Source organism: Pyrus communis, chromosome 16 (genome assembly GCF_963583255.1).
Source record: "Pyrus communis chromosome 16, drPyrComm1.1, whole genome shotgun sequence".
NCBI lineage: Eukaryota > Viridiplantae > Streptophyta > Magnoliopsida > Rosales > Rosaceae > Pyrus > Pyrus communis.
The window spans coordinates 12,091,542-12,109,078 of record NC_084818.1 but is presented as its reverse complement, the minus strand read 5'-3'; the positions used below and the strand labels follow the sequence as shown (position 1 = coordinate 12,109,078).

Sequence of the window (17,537 nt, the reverse complement as noted above, 5' to 3'; positions counted from 1 at the left end):
GATGAGGTTATATCCCTGTATATTGATTTATCAATATCGAGGCTAAGTCCATCAACTTCTGTTTTTGAGGTGGCGTCAAAAGAAATTCAGCTGCAATCCAATTATTATGCCCCACAGTTTGCTCAGTCGATTTATCCATTTATTTAGATCTACATACTATTATTTTCTGATCTCCCGGCAATGGGAAAGGCTTTAGCTAATGCTCAAAAGATGCTCTACGATGTGAACAGAGGTGAAGCTGTAGATACCAATGTTATATTTGAAGCCTATGCCTTTCAGATTGCAGTCGAGGGACTGAGAATTTCTATGAACAATGCTGGTCACCTTCCCACTAATAAAATAAGGGATCCGAACTTAAATCAGGTTGAGTTTTCTGATCTTCAAGTTAAGGACAAGGCACATGCTCTGCTGGTAGAGGCCCTTCGTGGCCAGACTAAGAAGTTCAAGACCGTAGTGGCAGTAGTGGATTTTAGTGGCTTAGCATGTCTTAGAAAACACTGGAACACTCCTGTCCCATTGGAGGTCAAAGGATATGGTTGGAAAGATTGTTATTAATTGTGAAGGTGAGAGGTCAAAGGATATGGTTGGAAACACTGGAAACGACTACTAACTGATTAACCTTTGTTGGCAGTAGAGGCAGGGGTAACAGCAGTTTTAGGAGCATCTCCACTCTCCAAAGCTGCGACACTCAAGGTTCCTGCTTCAACCTTGATGAAAGTGGTGACTTTCACAGTTCCAGCTTCCCTTAAACTCTTCCTAAGCCAAACCCATAAGACGGTGGGATTTTCTCTTAGTAAGTGTCAAATCAACAACTTTACTGAAAGCAACTGCTTCTGCCGAGAAGATCCGAGTAGCTGCTCATAGTGTTATAGCTGCTGCAGAGAATACTAGCGTTTCAGCCATGAGCACAGCATTCTATCAAATAATGAGGAAACGACACATCCGGAAAATTGGTGTTCTTCACTCCAATACAGGCACTGGTTGAATTTTGTTATATGTTGCATAAGGCAACTCCAGGCGCCAACGGGATTGCAAGAAAGTGGCATACTAAGAGTGTTTGTTTGTTTGTAACTTTAAGAGCGTTTTGATGACTAGGATTCTGATTAAGTTTTGACAGTTCCTTTTCGAACTTGCCTTCTTACACTAACAATTTCCATCCCACTCCTGTCCAACCCTCACTCATCATTGTTGTCAATGCTCGCAAACCTAGTACTCACTTCTCTCTCACACGTTTTGGTACTTAGCTTTGATTGCAAATTATATATATTGTACGCTATAACATATATTAACAATTGTAAAGAAATTCTGGACCTTTAATTTGGAAAAACCAATAGTAAGAGTTGGTCTTTGTGTCCCAAACTGAAAGAGGGAGTTTGAAAAAGCGTCCAATCCGTCAAAGAAATAGTGGCTTTCAGTCTAACGTTGATTGGGATCTCAGAGAGACTGTAATGGATTCTAATGGCATCAGTTAAAATTTCTAATACAAGGTGAGCTTACACTGCCTTTGGATCTGTTTTTTGTGCCTGTTTCTCTTTGCTTTAGTGCTTTTTGCTCTTTTATGGGAGATTCATATGGAGCCTATTAAGGTTATCGTTTCTGTATAAATATATTTCTCAATTCTTATATGGTGTCTGGTGGTTGTGAGGGAAGCAGGTGCAGTTCACGTACAAGCGAAGGTGGAGGCTGTGTATATGTAGGGATACCGTCCCAAGAAAAGGTAAGTTTGCGATTTTTCGTCTTGAGTAGAACAAATCCATGTAAACGGTGTAATTTTCTGCCTATATTTTAATTTGAGTTAATATGGTGCTTAACTAACAACGTGTCGATAAGTTCAAGTAAAATCACTTTCATTGGGTTCATTCATCTTTATGAGCAACTTTTTTGCACAAGTGATATTGGAGAGTGGGGAATCGAACTCAGGACTTTGGGTGTTAGAATTTCGTTTCAGTTTCTGTTTTTAACTTTTTACATGTAGCGCATTGTTGAAGATGGACATTATTCTCATGCGTTCATGGATTCGAATCTCTACATTTTGTGCCCAAAAGATTCATATCTTCACCAACTTCACAAAGATGCTAAATCATGATTTGTATCAAAACATTCTGTATTTTCTTTTATTTTTATGGTAATTTTAAGGATAAATCGAGATTAAATACGAAATCGTATCCGGGCGTAACTTATTAATTTTGTATAGAAACGGTGCCGTAAAGCTAGCTAATGATTTTATTGTTACTTAGTTTAATAATCCTCGACTCCTGGGATGTTTTTAATAGATTAATGGTAGATTGGTTGTCTATAAATAATAAGCAAATAAATAAAAACAAACACCGTTACCATCACAGGGAGAGCCTTTTCTCCTCTTGTTCTATATGGATTTTTGAGCTATTTTTTCAACTATTACATTCTTTTTCTCTATTTTTTTTTGCGATTTGGGTTTTGTTTAGAATTCAGTTCTATGGTTTGTAAGGCAAAAAGGTTGGATCTTGTGGGGATTTTGATCTGATCAAGAAAGGGAAGAAAAAGACGTAGAGTGAAAGAAACCCAGAAAAAAAGGGTTGAGCATTGGAGAAGCAGCTGAAAGGTTTTACAGCTTCATTTTTTTATTTTTTATTTTTTTCTGGGCCAACTGAAAAAGTGCTTATTCGGTTTTTGGTGCTTATTGATTTTCTGGCCAGCTGTGAATCTTTTGCTTTACTGGGTTTTGGTGATTTCAGCTTCCCCAAGTTGGTTGAGGTACTAGAAGAACTTTTAAAGTTGTTTCTGGTTTATTGGATGGAGAGAAAATGCTAATGGCCGATGTAATCATAATGTCTTCATGATAAGTTTATAGTCGAGTTTATTTCTTGGTATTGTGATTATAAGGAAATGGGATTCAGTAGATAATTTCTACTTTGATAAATTATCAGGAGGTTTTGAAGTTTAGTTGGGGTGGTTTTGTTTAGAGGCAGAGATTGAAAAGGGGATTTGCAGTTCAAGTTGATACGTGTAATGTGAGTGACATTGAGATGGGGGTTCAATGCTCCAAACTCATACCATGTTGCTTGAATTCACATACGATGGCAGCGGTTCTCGAAGCTCCTGACATTGGTGGGTTAATATCTATGTTTCTTTTGTTTTTGCGTTTTATGTTTTATGTTTTGATGGAGAAACAGATCATATCTGATGCTTGTGGATGGTTTACCTGTAATACAGATGATGAGGAGAAGAGCAAGGTTGACAACTTGCCTGCATTTTGTGAATTCACGTTTGAGCAACTTAAAAATGCGACATCTGGTTTTGCTGTCGAGTACACTCTGTCTGAGCAAGTAGAGAAGGCTCCAAATGTTGATTATAAAGGGAAACTCGAAAATCAGAAGAGAATTGCTGTTAAGCGCTTCAATAGGATGACCTGGCCTGAATGCTCGGCAATTTTTGGTAGGCATCCTTTAACTTGGTACTTTTCTATCTCAGAATGATATAATTCAGATACTTTGGTGACGAAAACTGGTCTGCATTTTGTAAGGCTTGCATCACATCTTTTCTATTGTAAGGCGTACTCATACTAATACGAGGTTTTTGGTTACTGATCTATGTTGTACTCATTTTTAATGGTTGGATACTGGATCCATTTAGTGTTGCAATTGCCTCTGCTTAATAGTTTCACTTTGTCTCACTGATGATTTAAGTTTGGGTTTTTAATTGGGAAGGGATATATTGGCATATTAAGCATCACATTTATTTAATAAATGAGGGCTACGTTATGTTAGAACTTGTGGATGCGCTTTATCACGACCTCAATGCTTACAGAATTTTATTCAATGAGGTAACTATATTTTGAGTCCATCTGTTTGATAACCTTTCCTAGTATATTCTGATTGTATTCGTTTATTTTATTTATTATAACTTTTCAGGATGGCAATCCCGGAATATCCGCCTTTGCCTGATTGAAAAAAGTACGGATGGGAAGAGTTATAGTACAAATCTGGCATTTACTCCTCCTGAATATATTAGGACTGGTGGGTATATCGTGGAAAAAAAGGGTGTTTTTGCTCCAAATAACTCATTCAAATTTATGATTTACTTGACAAACATCCTTTAAGTATGCTGTTCAGCAATTATTATACACCGCAGATCCCTTGTTTTGCAGGGAGAGTAACACAAGAATGTGCAATATATAGATTTGGACTCTCTTGATTGATCTTCTCAGCGGAAAGCGTATCCCCTCTAGCCATGTAAGTTACTCTTTTACCTACGATAAAATATAGTTTAAATTCAATTGTTATGAACTCTGCGTGAGGATTTATCCTTCTTAGGATATGTAAACACAAGTAAGTAAATTTATTCTTCTGGTGGTTGATCATTTTGTCCCATGCCCGAGACCTGATTCGAGACAGAAATCTTCAGATGCTGACAGATTCTTGCTTGGAAGGACAGCTTTCTAATGATGATGGTACTGAGTTGGCACACTTGGCTTCACTATGTTTACAATCTGAACCCCGAAAGCTACCAAATCCAAAGTCATTAGTTGCTTCTTTGACTCCTCTTCAGGAAGAAATTGAGGTTGGTTCTGTCTCCTTTGTTTCTCTTATCAAGCATTCTATTCCCAACTTTACTCAGGGTCAGGGAGCATAGTTTGACTGCTTAAAATCTTCACACAATTGTTTTTTGATCTATAGTTTAGGGCAGTCTTGTAAGCAATATAGTCATACGCTATCTTCTTTTCACTGGACACAATCTCAGCTATTTGTGTAAGTTCATATCCATCGATTTTTTATTTGTTGTAATACTGAACCTTGTACCAAGCGGAAATTATTTGAAAATTTGGGAAAGGGGCATGACACTAATTTGTTATTAGTGAGGACTTGAGAGAGCTACACTTTTGTTTAGTGCCTTTCATGGTGAATGATACTCTATAAAATATGAATCTCTATGCCCTGAAACTGTGGGTCCTTAACTACAAGGGTTTTCATTGATACCGTACTTGTTGGGTGCCAATTAGAAACAATCAGATCTGCACCATCGTAGTAGTAAGTAGTTTAATCAAATATAGATGCTTAACTTGATGCTGGTAGCTATATCCGGTTCCTTCTTTTGTTTTGATGGGTATCCCACACGGTACCTCCTGGTCTTCTCTTTCACCAGTCGGTGAAGCCTGCTCAAGAAGGGATTTGACTGCTATACATGAGATCCTAGAGAATATCGACTACAAAAACGATGGAATGACAAATGAGGTTCTATATTTGTTTAACTAATGGAGAAATATCTAATAAGTTGTGTTGTATACATATTTAGCCTTCCCAATAGTTACGTTCCACTGCAGCTCTTTTCCAAATGTGGACTGACCAAATGCAGGAACCATTAGAATCAAAGAAAAAGGGGGATTCTGCTTTTAAGCACAAGGACTTCAGAACCGCAATTGAGCAATTCACAGGTTAGGTTCTTATTATGATACTTGTGGGAAATTCTGAGTAGAGCTGGATAATAGTTACTTTCATGTTCTTTAACTGACCTGTTAAATTAAATTACTAAACACAGCTTCGTACGAAATTTTGTTTGGTTTAGATTTCCGGTCAGAATATGATTGTTACATCTTATCTTCTAATTCTTGATAGTAAGAAACAAGATTGGTAGTCTAAGGTACCTTAGAGTATCTGAACCTAGTAACTCCACTTCCATGACCGATAAAAAGAACAAAACTGAAAGAAAAAACAAAAAAGGTAAATCCTTAATTGCTGCTTTCTCTGCATTTGTTATCGTTGCCGACAGTCTTATTTCGCTTGCAGTGTGTATTGTATTTGAATTGTTTTATTTGATTTGATTTCTTGTGTGTCATATGATTCGAATATATGAATTACTTTGACAAAATGGAAAGAAAAAATAGAAAGTTGTAAAAAACAGTGGTAGGGAGGATGTCGTTCAGAAGCTTGTAATTTATGTACAGAAAGCATATAGGATTCCTAGTGTTTTATTTCTGATGAAGAAAATAATAATTAGTTCGTCAAACATCGTCTGACCGTTGTTAGACATAGATATATTACTACTTGGATATAAAAAATAAAATAAAAAGGTTAACCCTACTGCAACCAATCCATTGAACTAAAATTTACGACGAATAAAACAATCATATGCAGTCCAAAATTAACTGAATTTCTTCAGTATATATAAACTTCTTACGAAGACCAAAGCAATCATATGCCGTCCAAAATTAACCGAATCCATTGTCCTCTTGTTCAGACTCTCGGCTGCTGTTCTTGACGGCTGGGCAGAGTTCTTCCCACTTGAAACTTCTGCTTATCGCTCATGTCGAAGAACCGATGAGTATGCCTTGTTCACCGTGGGTAATGGCTCCAGAAGGAGAATGTTGCTACCGACGGTAGTGTAAGAGTCATTCAAACCCATGAGAAGCTTCATTGTTTTCTGAGTTTCCACATATGAAGCGATCACCTTCTTTGTTTAGCAGCGGCATGCCAGGATTGAGCATCGTACATCTCGTTCATCCCAAAGGCTTTTAAGCTTTGTTAAGTAAGAACTCACAATCATATTAGCTTGCACACAATCGTGGATTTCGTTCTCTATGTGAATGTCTTAACCAAGATATAAATTCAGGTATTGCATGTTCAAGTTTTGTTATTTTTAAGGTTAATCATCCGCTGCTTCTTCTGTGATTCATGTTTGTTTCTCTCAACCTAAAACCATAACCTTGCTTCTCCAATTCTCTCTCGCACTGGAATTAAATCTCATATCATGGATCTCATATATAATATTAGTTTTATCTTTTGATTCACAGGTTCAATGAACACTTTTGTCAATGTAAATGAATCAATATTTCCTACTATTTTTTTTCATGTAAATACTCCAAAATTTTGTAATCTTTTGTATGAGTATTGTTATCGATCTAATCTTTTTTGCATGTAAAAGTGTACCAAACGTTTTCAATGCAAGTAGTAATATCTTCTGTAACATAATCTTTTATATCTTACAAACATTTTCTTCCATACGATTCTAATCCCGCCAAAGCAATGCGCGGGAAAAATTTCCTAGTTACAAACTAAATAGAAGAGCAAACAACTAAAAATCAATTTACAATAATATCTTTCTTAACAATATTCACAGAAAAAAACAGTTGCTTGGAGAAGTCCCAATGAATTAAAGTTCTTACAAACGAGGCACGGTATCAAATCATTTACCAAGGAAAACATATCCCTGGTACATTTCTGCAATCTCGATATAACTGTAATGAAGCAGCATCTAACACTTGATAGCTTATGCAGATATGGAAGCCACGCAGTTGAACTGAAGTGAAGAAGATGCCTTGAGCTACTGATAAAAATAAACAAGCACTGGTAAGTTCGAAGAAGACAATTGATCATGAAAACCAAATTAATCGTGATGAATCAATGAGAGAAAGAGATCACGTACCGCAAATTACAGCTTATCTATTAAGCATCCGTTAATTTCCGCTTGATCAACACTACCCGCACATAAAGCCAATCATTCAGCGAATTCAAGAACTTGAAGTATATGTACCTCCATCCCCTTATGAATATCAGACTTCCACAAACTCCCCAAAATCCAACAAAAAACCCGAGCCCCATGCTGATATAAAATCCGTAGCGTGTAAGCTGATCATCCTTGTCTTCTTCGTTACTAACTTGATCTGGACCCATTTCTTTGATATCACACAGATTTTGAAGTGGAGGTCCACAGAGCTGTGGATTTCCAGCATAAACAGAGGGATCAAAACTTTGGAGCTGGGTGCCAGTTGGAATCTTTCCAACCAAGTTGTTGTGTGACAAGTCCAAGACACCAAGACGACTTATCCGAGCAAGGCTTGTTGGAATTCTTCCGACTATATGATTTCTCGACAAATCGAGTGAATCCAAGGACTCCAATTTTCCAATGTCTGGAGTAATTTGACCTGTAAGTTGGTTTCTAGAAAGGTTTAAAGAAACCAAGCCAACAAGACGACTGATTTCGCTCGGAATCTCCCCAGTCAATCTATTGCTTGAGAAATCAATACTTCTCACAAGCCCCAAAGTATTCCTGCAAACCCGCATGCTTCCTTTCCATATGAAGATTTCATCGTCCTCATAAAGATCCTCCCAGGATGATGGTTGATCAGCAATTCTCGAGTAAGCATGTTGGACGGTTAGAAATGAATTTCCTTTCTGAGCCAGAGTGGTCAACTTTTTTAGGCAATTCGGTATTCCTCCAGATATGTTGTTCACAGAGACATCCAAAATTTGAATGTATATTAGATCACATAGTTGCGAGGGCAAGCTTCCATTGAAGTGATTAGAGGAAAGCATTAGGATAACCAAGTTCCGAAAGCTAGCCCCCAACCATTTAGGTATTGAACCCGACAACTGGTTATCTGCAAGATCAAGGACCATTAAACTCTTGCAATTCTTCAAGGATAAAGGCAACTCTCCCACAAACTCATTGCTTCTTAATTTCAATGTTTCGATCCCAAACAAGGAGCCTATCGTGGTAGGAATTTTTCCCGAAAGAGCATTGGAACTCAAATCAAGCATGACGAGATTGCTATGTGTCAAGCATTCTGGAAGTTCTCTAGAGATATTGTTGTATGAGAGATTAAGAAAACGTAAACGCATAGCTGCATTTGCACACAAGAAAGAAATGGACCCTGAAATGTTATTATTAGAGAGATCCAAATATGATGCTTGTGATAGAGTAGCGGGAATTTGACCTTCAATTTGGTTCGAACTCAAATGCACTTCAGGATAATTTGCAAAATTCACTGTCAAATTTGTAAACACTTCTCCAATTCGGTTATGGGAAAGAATGATAATTTCCACGTTACGAGTCATACCCCAAAACCAGCTTGGAAGGATATCCACAATTCCAGCATCAGAAATATCGAGGTATGAATACTCATTCTGAGATTGAAGCCATTTCGGAAAATACGGACCCATCTTGCAAGATCCCAAACTTATATATTCCAGTTGGAAAAGAGGAGTCCAATTAGAATGGAAGTTTTAAACTAGTGAGTTAGAGGATAAATCTAATACCCTTAATTTGGAGAGTTTAGAGAAATGGGAATCTGAAATCACCCCTTCCAAAGCATTCATACCAAGGCTAATAGCCTGGAGCTTTGACATTTGCCAGATACTTTCAGTTATTCTTCCACTTTATTGATTGTAAGAAATATGTAATTCCTTCAACGATAAAAACTTGGTGAGATCAGGTAATGACCCTGCAAGTTGATTTTTATCGAGCCACAAATTCTCCAAGGAGTTTTGAGCACATGTAGACAATATTTGAACAAGTTTGGAAAACTGTCCACTCAAATTGTTGCCGTTAAGAAGCAAGGATTGCAAACTACATAACCAAGAGAGAGAATGGGGTTCTGCTCCTTCAAGTTGGTTTTCAGAGAGATCAACATATGCAAGAGAGCTCATGTTCCCGAGGACATCAGGAATTGAACCGGTCAAATGGTTGGAATAGAGATCAAGATCAACAAGGCTGGTATTGAAGTTGGACATCCACAGAAAGATTGAAGTTAAGAGACTGTTCAAGGAAAGATAAATGCTACAAAGAGATTAGAAGAATTGATGCTTGAAAGAGTGGAACGAACTGGAGGAGAAGGAAGATTACACCCATCTAATGTCAAGTTTGTTAGTTTGGGGAGTTTATTAACTGCTTCCGGCCAATAAAAAACATTACTGAGACTGGCTAAACTCAAGTCCAAATATGTCAACGAAGAAAGACAAGGGAGCCAATTGAGATTTTCTAAATTACCGAAGTCATTGCCGCCGAGATCAAGGTGCTTCAAGTTGGTAAGGTTTCCAACCTGAATTGGAAAGGTTTGAATAATGCTTTTGCCCAGTTGTTTTGTTTGGTTATCCATGTAAAGTAAGCTTTAGCTTGATACAATTATTAGCATCATTTTTTTTTTAATTGTTTTGTCATTTTTAGTACTGGAATATATGCATCTTACCTTATTTTTGGTAATGGAATAAATAAGCATTCGGCCTCCTTTTGAAGTTTCAACAATGCATACATTAGTGATATAGTGTACCATGCAACCGTGTTTTTTCTGTTTTATTTGAACAAATGATATTATTTACACTAAGGGGTGAGGGAGTGGGCTAAGCCTCAAAATGGACTAACAATAATGTGGTTCAAATTCACTTTTGACGATAATCAAACATAAAACCTCTCACTTACAAGTGAAAATAAATATCGCTAGGCCATAATACTAAGTGGTCATGCAACGATGTTATCTTTATTGAAAATATACATTAAAAAAAACCCAACCCCACAAGAAAAATCAAACCAAACCAAACCGAATGGTAACTTCGGTTCGATTTTCGGTTTCGGCAAAAAACCAAACAGAAATGAACCGAACCCACCTCTACAACCCAATAAATAATCGGGTGGAGATCGGGTTGGGTTTCGGCAAAAAACCAAACAAAAAGGAATCGAACCTGCCCCTACAACCCAATAAATAATCAGGTTGAGGTCGGGTTGGGTTTCGGCAGGTTTGTACTTCACTCTAACCCTCTTTATTAGGTTTGAAATCGGGTTGGGCATGAGTAGATTCAGGTTGACCCAACCCGTGTTGTACCCCTACTTGTGAGAAATGTAAAATAGAATTTTTAGAGTGCTAATAACAGTTCTCAAAAATTTTTTTTTTTGACAAACTTGAGATGAAAATACATTAAGGATCAAAGTGAAGCAACTCAAAAAGGGGGATTTTCTTTAAATCCTTGACTAATATCTTTTTGCACTAAATCGAAAATGATTTGAAAAGCCACTTGATATAATTATTTATATTCATAATAAAACTATGTAATATTTTGATGTGGCAACACTCTTTTTTCCCCTTGTGTGGATTAAAATTCCCCAAGATGATTTTTATCAAGGCCTCATCTCATAAGTATGGCATTTTCGCTATATATAATATCTTGGGTTAATCTCAGTTTACTATCTTGAAATTCGTAGTTTTTAACATTTGGTGCATGAAGTTTCTTTCATCCCAGAATCACACCTCAAGTCTTAATTTTCATACAGTCTCATACATCCGTTAAGTTTTCCTTCAGAACCTCTGTTAACTGATGATATGGTGCCCACGTGAACAATAACTAGGTGCCATGTGGACATAAAAAAATTGAAAATTAAGAAAATTAAAAATAAATAAAAACTAGGATAAATTTCAATTTACTACCTTGAAGTTTTTGATTTTTAATATTTCATATATAAGTTTATTTCTTTCAATCTGGTACCTAAAATGATGATTCTTGGACAGTTTCATACATTCATTAAGCTTTATGTTAAAACAGTAGTTAACATGTGACGTGGCGCCCACATGGACGATGATTGGGCGCCACGTGTTAATTTAAGCCCCACATGGATATTAAATTTTTTTTAATTTAAAATAAAATGAAGGGTTGAAATTATGGAGTTCCTAGCGAGTTACCTCCAAATTGAAGGTGGCTCTCCTAGTGCTATTGTTTCAAATTCGACAGCCCGCTTCGATCTTTGTGCTAACGTGTTGCAGTCGGCAAGGCTGAGTCTACCTAGGTTAAGTTTTAAACTCGCCAGGAACTTGGTGTTTTTAATTTTTTTAATATGCACGTGGGCCATAGATTGACACATGGTGCATAGTCATTGTTTACATGGATGTCATTTCATAGGTTAACAGCGATTTTATTAGAAAGTTTATCAGATGTATGAAATTATCTAAGAATTATCACTTTATGTGCCAGACTAGGATGAAAACAAAACTTAATGTATGAAATATTGAAAAACCAAGAAACTTCAAAGTAATAAATTGAAAACTTACCCTAGTTTTTAATTTTAATTTTTTTAATGGCCACGTGGCACATATTGATATGTGGCACTCAGTCATTGTCCAATTGAGTGCCACGTCATCAGTTACCAAAGGTTTTGACGGAAAACTTAACAAATGTATGAGACTGTCCCAAAATTAAGACTTGAGGTATGACTCTGGGAAAAAAATTTCATGTACCAAATGTTGAAAACGACGAAACTTCAAGGTAGTAAATTATCAAAATAAAATCATGAACATAATGTAATTTCACACAAACCAAATTTTTTTTCAAACGCCATCATCATTGCATTTTAATTATAAATTATTGGTGGAATTAGACTTTGCAGTCATAGTTCATTTGGCGTTGCAACTTTTTGGCAATAATCATCCTTTAGGTACCCTTGTTTTGGCCTATCGAGATTTGCTTTCAAGATCTTGGCAATGCTATGACAACCCGTCCCTAATTTTACGATTTTATTAATTTTAAAAGAGTGAATTGACGAAAGTACCCCTAGAAACGAGATTGTTGACTTTTGTGGGCCGTATTTTGTGACTCATACGAACTATTATTTTACCGTATTCTCGAAGTACACAACGGTTCGAAGGCATAGGCGCACTCTTATATTTATGCACTTTTAGGTTTAAATTTATTCATATTTTTCCACATCACTACACTTTATGGCTTGGTCACCTTCCTGGTATCGATCAACACATCTCGATTCGGAGTCCAAGTGGACATTCTGGGTCAAGGTGTGTCAAATGCAAACTTCGGCATGTCTACAGAGAAAAGAATTTTGTAGGGGACAATTTAGTGGCCTATAGTCTTAATTTAGATTTAGGTAATTTTTATTTTGATACTCCTCTTTCTTGTTCAATTAGATTTATCCGTGAAGATCAACTTAGGATATTGCGATTTAGATTTATTATGGAATGGATTTGTTTGGCCTCTTACTTTTAGCCTCATTTTCAACCAAAACAAAAAAAAAAAAAAAATCCAAAAAATCGTCTCTCTCCCACTTTTCTCCTTTTCATATATTGTATATTTTTTTTAAACTTTTATATTTTAATCTAGTAATTTATAAAAGGGGCTTTTAGATCCAGGTCCAAAAACGTAGAATGTTTTTAGGAGTGAGTCCAGTTATCTAATTATATGTTTTTATTTCTTTTATACTCATTTTATATTTTCTAAAAATATTAAAAATCAATTAAAATCTTCTAATATTATGCATTTTCCAACTCCAAAAGAATATATTTAATATCTTATAACAAAAAAACTAATATACTAAAATAAATTTATCTGCAAAACATTCTACCCTAACTCAAGTAACAAATATATGAATGTATATAATATACCTATACGTGAGATATGAAACCTAATTAAAGGGTAGAAAAAACATAACATACCTACAAGTAAGACACATTAATCTGTGACACGTTGATTATAAAAAAAGAATCTGTCATATAGGTAGATAAATATAATTAACCTGTGATATAGGTCGATTATAAAAATTAAAAATAAAATCTATAAATGGGGTTTAAAGTAGGAGGAAGAACGAGAAATAACAAAAAGATAAATAAAAAGAAATAAGCAAAGAGATAATTGGAAAGAAATTTGATTTTTATAATAAATCTTATCATTGAACAGATAAATATTGATAATTAAATAATTAAATATAACAAATTGGACTTATTTTAATAAATTGAACTATTCCTACTATTGGCTCAAAAAATTGGACTTATATCAAGTTTCCCTTTTATTATAAAATAAAGGAATAAACCCATTTTGCTTCCAAGTCAAACTGAACTTCCAATTGCATATTGTGCTTTCTTCCCCTCCCAACAATGGAAAACCCTCACTTAATCACTTTCTCCAAAACCAACTCTCAAAAGTCTCCATCTTTAAACCCTTTTTCTTTCCACAGAATCCAAGCGAAAGCAAAAGCATCACGATTCACTCAAAAACCGAAGGGCTGGTGAGGAGGACAACCATGGTGGCCACTGTCATTGCTCCCTATTTCCTCTTGACTGCTGATTACCGCTCCAAGCCCAACGCTCTCGACCCTGTAAGTTCCTTTTTCTTCCCGCAATTTCATCTTCTGAAATCAAACTTTGATCTTGTTACCAAAAGGGTAGCGAGAAAATGAAAACTTAATCTCTTGGTTCACAATTTAATTTCTCAGGTCTGCAATTTGAGCTCACAAATTTTGGGGTCTTTCCATTTCGGGTTCGATTTACAATTGTTAGTTGTAGAATGAATGTGGGTTGTGTAACTGGACTAGTTTGGTATATTTTGTTTTCGCTTTTCGTCGACTTTGTTCACGTCTTTTTTAGCAAAATGATAATGTGAGTGAGATTCTGGGAAGTTTTGTCTGCCTGTGTAGTTACCACTCTGTAATTACAAATGTTTTGGTATTTGATTGCTCAAGATGCCCAAAGCGATCTTTCTGTCATTTAGATTTGATTGTTTACGACGAAGCCAAAGTTACGATTGTAAAAAGCTGGAGAAAATGTGATTAAGGAATGCTCTTGGACTGCTATACTGTGTAGATTGTTTGAGCACTTTGTTTTTTTCTTCTCTGAATGTAGAGGAGCATTTTTAATCAGTTAGGAACGACATGTTTAGCGAAAATTGGTAATTTAATGTACCTTAGAGTACCTGAACCTAGTAACTCTACTTGCATGACCAATAAAAAGAACAAACCCGAAAAAAAACTTAGTAAATCCATGATTGCTGTTTTATCTGCATTTGTTATCATCGCTTGCATTTTTATTTCGCTTGCAGTTCATTGATGTTGAAACAATGGTTTCTCCAACAATTTTTGCCCGGCGTTGTTTGTCTTATCTCATGAGTGACAAGCCTCACGAAGCTCTCAACGATGCAATGCAAGCACAAGAAGTTTCCCCTGTTTGGCACATTGTATCTTATCTTCGGGGTGTTGCCCTTTCGGCCTTTGGAATGGACAGTGAAGTTCAAGCAGTACTTGTTATGAACTCTGCGTGAGAATTTATCCTTCTTAGGATATGTAAACACAAGTAAATTTATTCATCTGGTGGTTGACCATTATTTATCAGGCCCTAGACCTGATTTGAGACAGAAATCTTCAGATGCTGACAGATTCTTGCTTGGAAGGACAGCTTTCTAATGATGATGGTACTGAGTTGGAACACTTGGCTTCACGATGTTTGCAATCTAAACCCTGAGAGCGACCGAGCAGAAATATTTGAAAACTTGGGAAAGGGATGTGACCAAGCAGAAATATTTGCTTGGAAGGACAGCTTTCTAACTATTGACCGATTCGTTATTTGTATTAATACTGAACCTTGTACCAAGCAGAAATATTTGAAAACTTGGGAAAGGGATGTGACTCTAATTTGTTATTAGTGAGGACTTGAGAGAGCTACACTTTTGTCTAGTGCCTTTCATGGTGAATGATACTTTATAAAATATCAATCTCTCATGCCCCAAAATTGAGGGTAGTTAACTACAAGGGTTTTCAGTGATACCGTACCTGTTGGGTGCCAATTAGAAGCACTAAGATCTACACCATCATAGTAGTTTAATCATATATAGATGCTTAACATGATGCTGGTAACTGTCTCCTGGACTTCCTTTATTTCTTTTTGCTTACCTCTGCAGGTTCCTTCTTTTGTTTTGATGGGTATCCCACACGGTACCTCCTGGTCTTCTCTTTCACTACTTGGTGAGCCTGCTTAAGAAGGGATTTGACCGCTATACATGTGATCCTAGAGAATATTGGCTATAAAGACGATGGAATGACAATGAGGTTCTATTTTTGTTTAATTAATGAGGAAATATCTAATAAGTTTTGTTGTATATATAATTATATATTTAGCCTTCTCAATGATTTTGTTCCACTGCTGCTCTCGTTCCAAATGTGGACTGACCAAATGCAGGAATCATTAGATTCAAAGAAAAGGGGGGATTCTGCTTTTAAGCACAAGGACTTCAAACCACAATTGAGTGTTATTCATAGGTTAGGTTCTTATTATGACACTAATGGGAAATTCTAAGTAGAGATTTGATAAGAGTTGCTTTCATGTTCATACCAATATTGAAATTTGGCCTTCAATAGGATGTTCTTTCTCTGACCTGTTCAAATAAATTACTAAACGCAGCTTCGTACGAAATTTTGTTTGGCGTTAAATTTCCAGTCAGAATACGATCTGTACATTTTATCTTCTAGTTCATAATAGGAAGAATTGAAGAAACAAAATTGGTAGTTTAAGGTATCTTAGAGTATCTGAACCTAGTCACTCTACTTGCTTGACCAATAAAACGAACATGCTGCTTTCTCTGCATTTGTTATCGTTGCTGACAGTTCTATTTCACTTGCAGTTAATTGGTGTTGGAAGGATGGTTTCTCCAACAATTTTTGCCCGGCGTAGTTTGTCTTATCTCATGAGTGACAAGCCTCAGGAAGCTATAAACTTTGCAATGCAAGCACAAATAGTTTCCCTAGTTTGGCACATTGCATGTTATCTTCAGGCTGTTGCCCTTTCGGCCCTTGGAATGGACAGTGAAGCTGAAGCAGCACTTAAGGAGGGTAGTATGCTTGAATCCAAAAGGAGCAAAGCAGCTGGACAGAAGTGAAAATCTAGGCTGGTCGACCAGGCGCATAGCTTGCCACTTCTCTCGGGTTGGTTCTCAGCTTATATAGCCGCCGATCAATCATAAGGTTTAAAACCACTAGAGCCAAAGCTTCATCATTTCCACAGTATTAGATTTCGTCATTTTCCAGCAGTATATATTGTATTTGAATTGTTTATTTGATTTGCTTTCCCATGCGTCAAATGATTCGAGTATATGAATTACTTTGACAAAATAGAAAAAATAGAAAGTTGTAAAAAAACACTGATAGGGGGGATGTCATTTAGAAGCTTGTAATTTGTGTACAGAAAGCATATAGGATTCCTGGTGTATTATTTCTGATGAAAATTAATGAAAATTAGTTTGTTAAACGTCGTATGATCATTGATAGACATGCACAAGACTGCAACCAAACCATTGAACTAAAATTTATGACAAACAAAACAATCATATGCAGTCCGGAATTAACTGAATTTCTTTAGTAAATATCAGGATTCAAAACATATACTGCAGAAAGGTCTTGATAAAGTAAACATAAACATAAACTTCTTACAAACAAGTAACACTAACAGTTCATCTGCCAAGGAGATTTAGTAGAAAGTTCTTTATTATGACAACTCAATACTTGAAAACTTAAAATAGATAAGGCCCGTGAAGTGAACCCTTTTATGTTATCTCAGAAGACGTTGAAGATAAAAATAAACAAGCATGCATAATTAGGTTTTGAAGAAGACAATGAAATTATCAAAAAGTCTTTACGAATAGATGCATGCATATCGGTTAATTTAAGAAAGAAAAATAGTCACATTTATGTACCATTGCTTAATTGAAGAGCCGCTTGATCGAAATCACCCTCACATAAAGCCAATCATTCAAGACATTCAAGAACCTGAAGTTCGAGTATCTCCTTGGCCTAATGAAAATCAGACCGCCACAAACTCTCCAAAATCCAACAATAAAACCAAGCCCCATGCTGACATAAAATCCCCATGTTATAGGCTCTTTCCTTTTCTTCTTCATTACTTGAGATCACAGTTACCTGTTGATCACCACACATCTTTTGAAGTGAAGGTCCTCACAGTTGTGGATTTCCAGCAAAATCAGAGGGATCAGAACTTTGGAGCTGAGTGCCTGTAGGAATTTTGCCAATGA

General features: G+C 36.2%; 2 protein-coding genes and 1 pseudogene across 8 annotated transcripts; 2 read left to right on the top strand and 1 right to left on the bottom strand.

Annotated features, from left to right (window-relative positions):
* The first annotated feature begins 1,364 nt into the window (after positions 1 to 1,364).
* LOC137719956 (serine/threonine-protein kinase BSK3-like) lies at positions 1,365 to 6,840 on the top strand. 7 transcript variants are annotated; one of them, XM_068458939.1, is made up of 13 exons: positions 1,365 to 1,487; positions 1,646 to 1,717; positions 2,445 to 2,581; positions 2,676 to 2,733; positions 2,907 to 3,087; positions 3,193 to 3,414; positions 3,687 to 3,802; positions 3,891 to 3,995; positions 4,111 to 4,211; positions 4,384 to 4,539; positions 5,332 to 5,410; positions 6,214 to 6,357; positions 6,440 to 6,837. In XM_068458939.1, exons 5-8 carry the CDS (start codon positions 3,006 to 3,008, stop codon positions 3,921 to 3,923), a joined length of 453 nt encoding a protein of 150 aa, XP_068315040.1. In that variant the 5' UTR covers positions 1,365 to 1,487; positions 1,646 to 1,717; positions 2,445 to 2,581; positions 2,676 to 2,733; positions 2,907 to 3,005; the 3' UTR covers positions 3,924 to 3,995; positions 4,111 to 4,211; positions 4,384 to 4,539; positions 5,332 to 5,410; positions 6,214 to 6,357; positions 6,440 to 6,837. The 7 variants fall into 7 exon arrangements, with proteins under 7 accessions (XP_068315040.1, XP_068315039.1, XP_068315037.1 ...); XM_068458938.1 differs by having other exon boundaries at positions 4,127 to 4,211; positions 6,440 to 6,833; XM_068458936.1 differs by lacking the exon at positions 3,687 to 3,802 and having other exon boundaries at positions 4,358 to 4,539; positions 6,440 to 6,840.
* Positions 6,841 to 7,418: 578 nt separating this feature from the next.
* Positions 7,419 to 9,049, bottom strand: LOC137719813 (receptor-like protein EIX2). The gene has a single exon (XM_068458827.1). The coding sequence runs from the start codon at positions 8,913 to 8,915 to the stop codon at positions 7,419 to 7,421; it is 1,497 nt and encodes a 498-aa protein (XP_068314928.1). The 5' UTR covers positions 8,916 to 9,049.
* A 4,543-nt stretch (positions 9,050 to 13,592) lies between these two features.
* On the top strand, positions 13,593 to 16,974 carry LOC137719955 (serine/threonine-protein kinase BSK7-like; annotated as a pseudogene).
* The last annotated feature ends 563 nt before the right edge of the window (positions 16,975 to 17,537 follow it).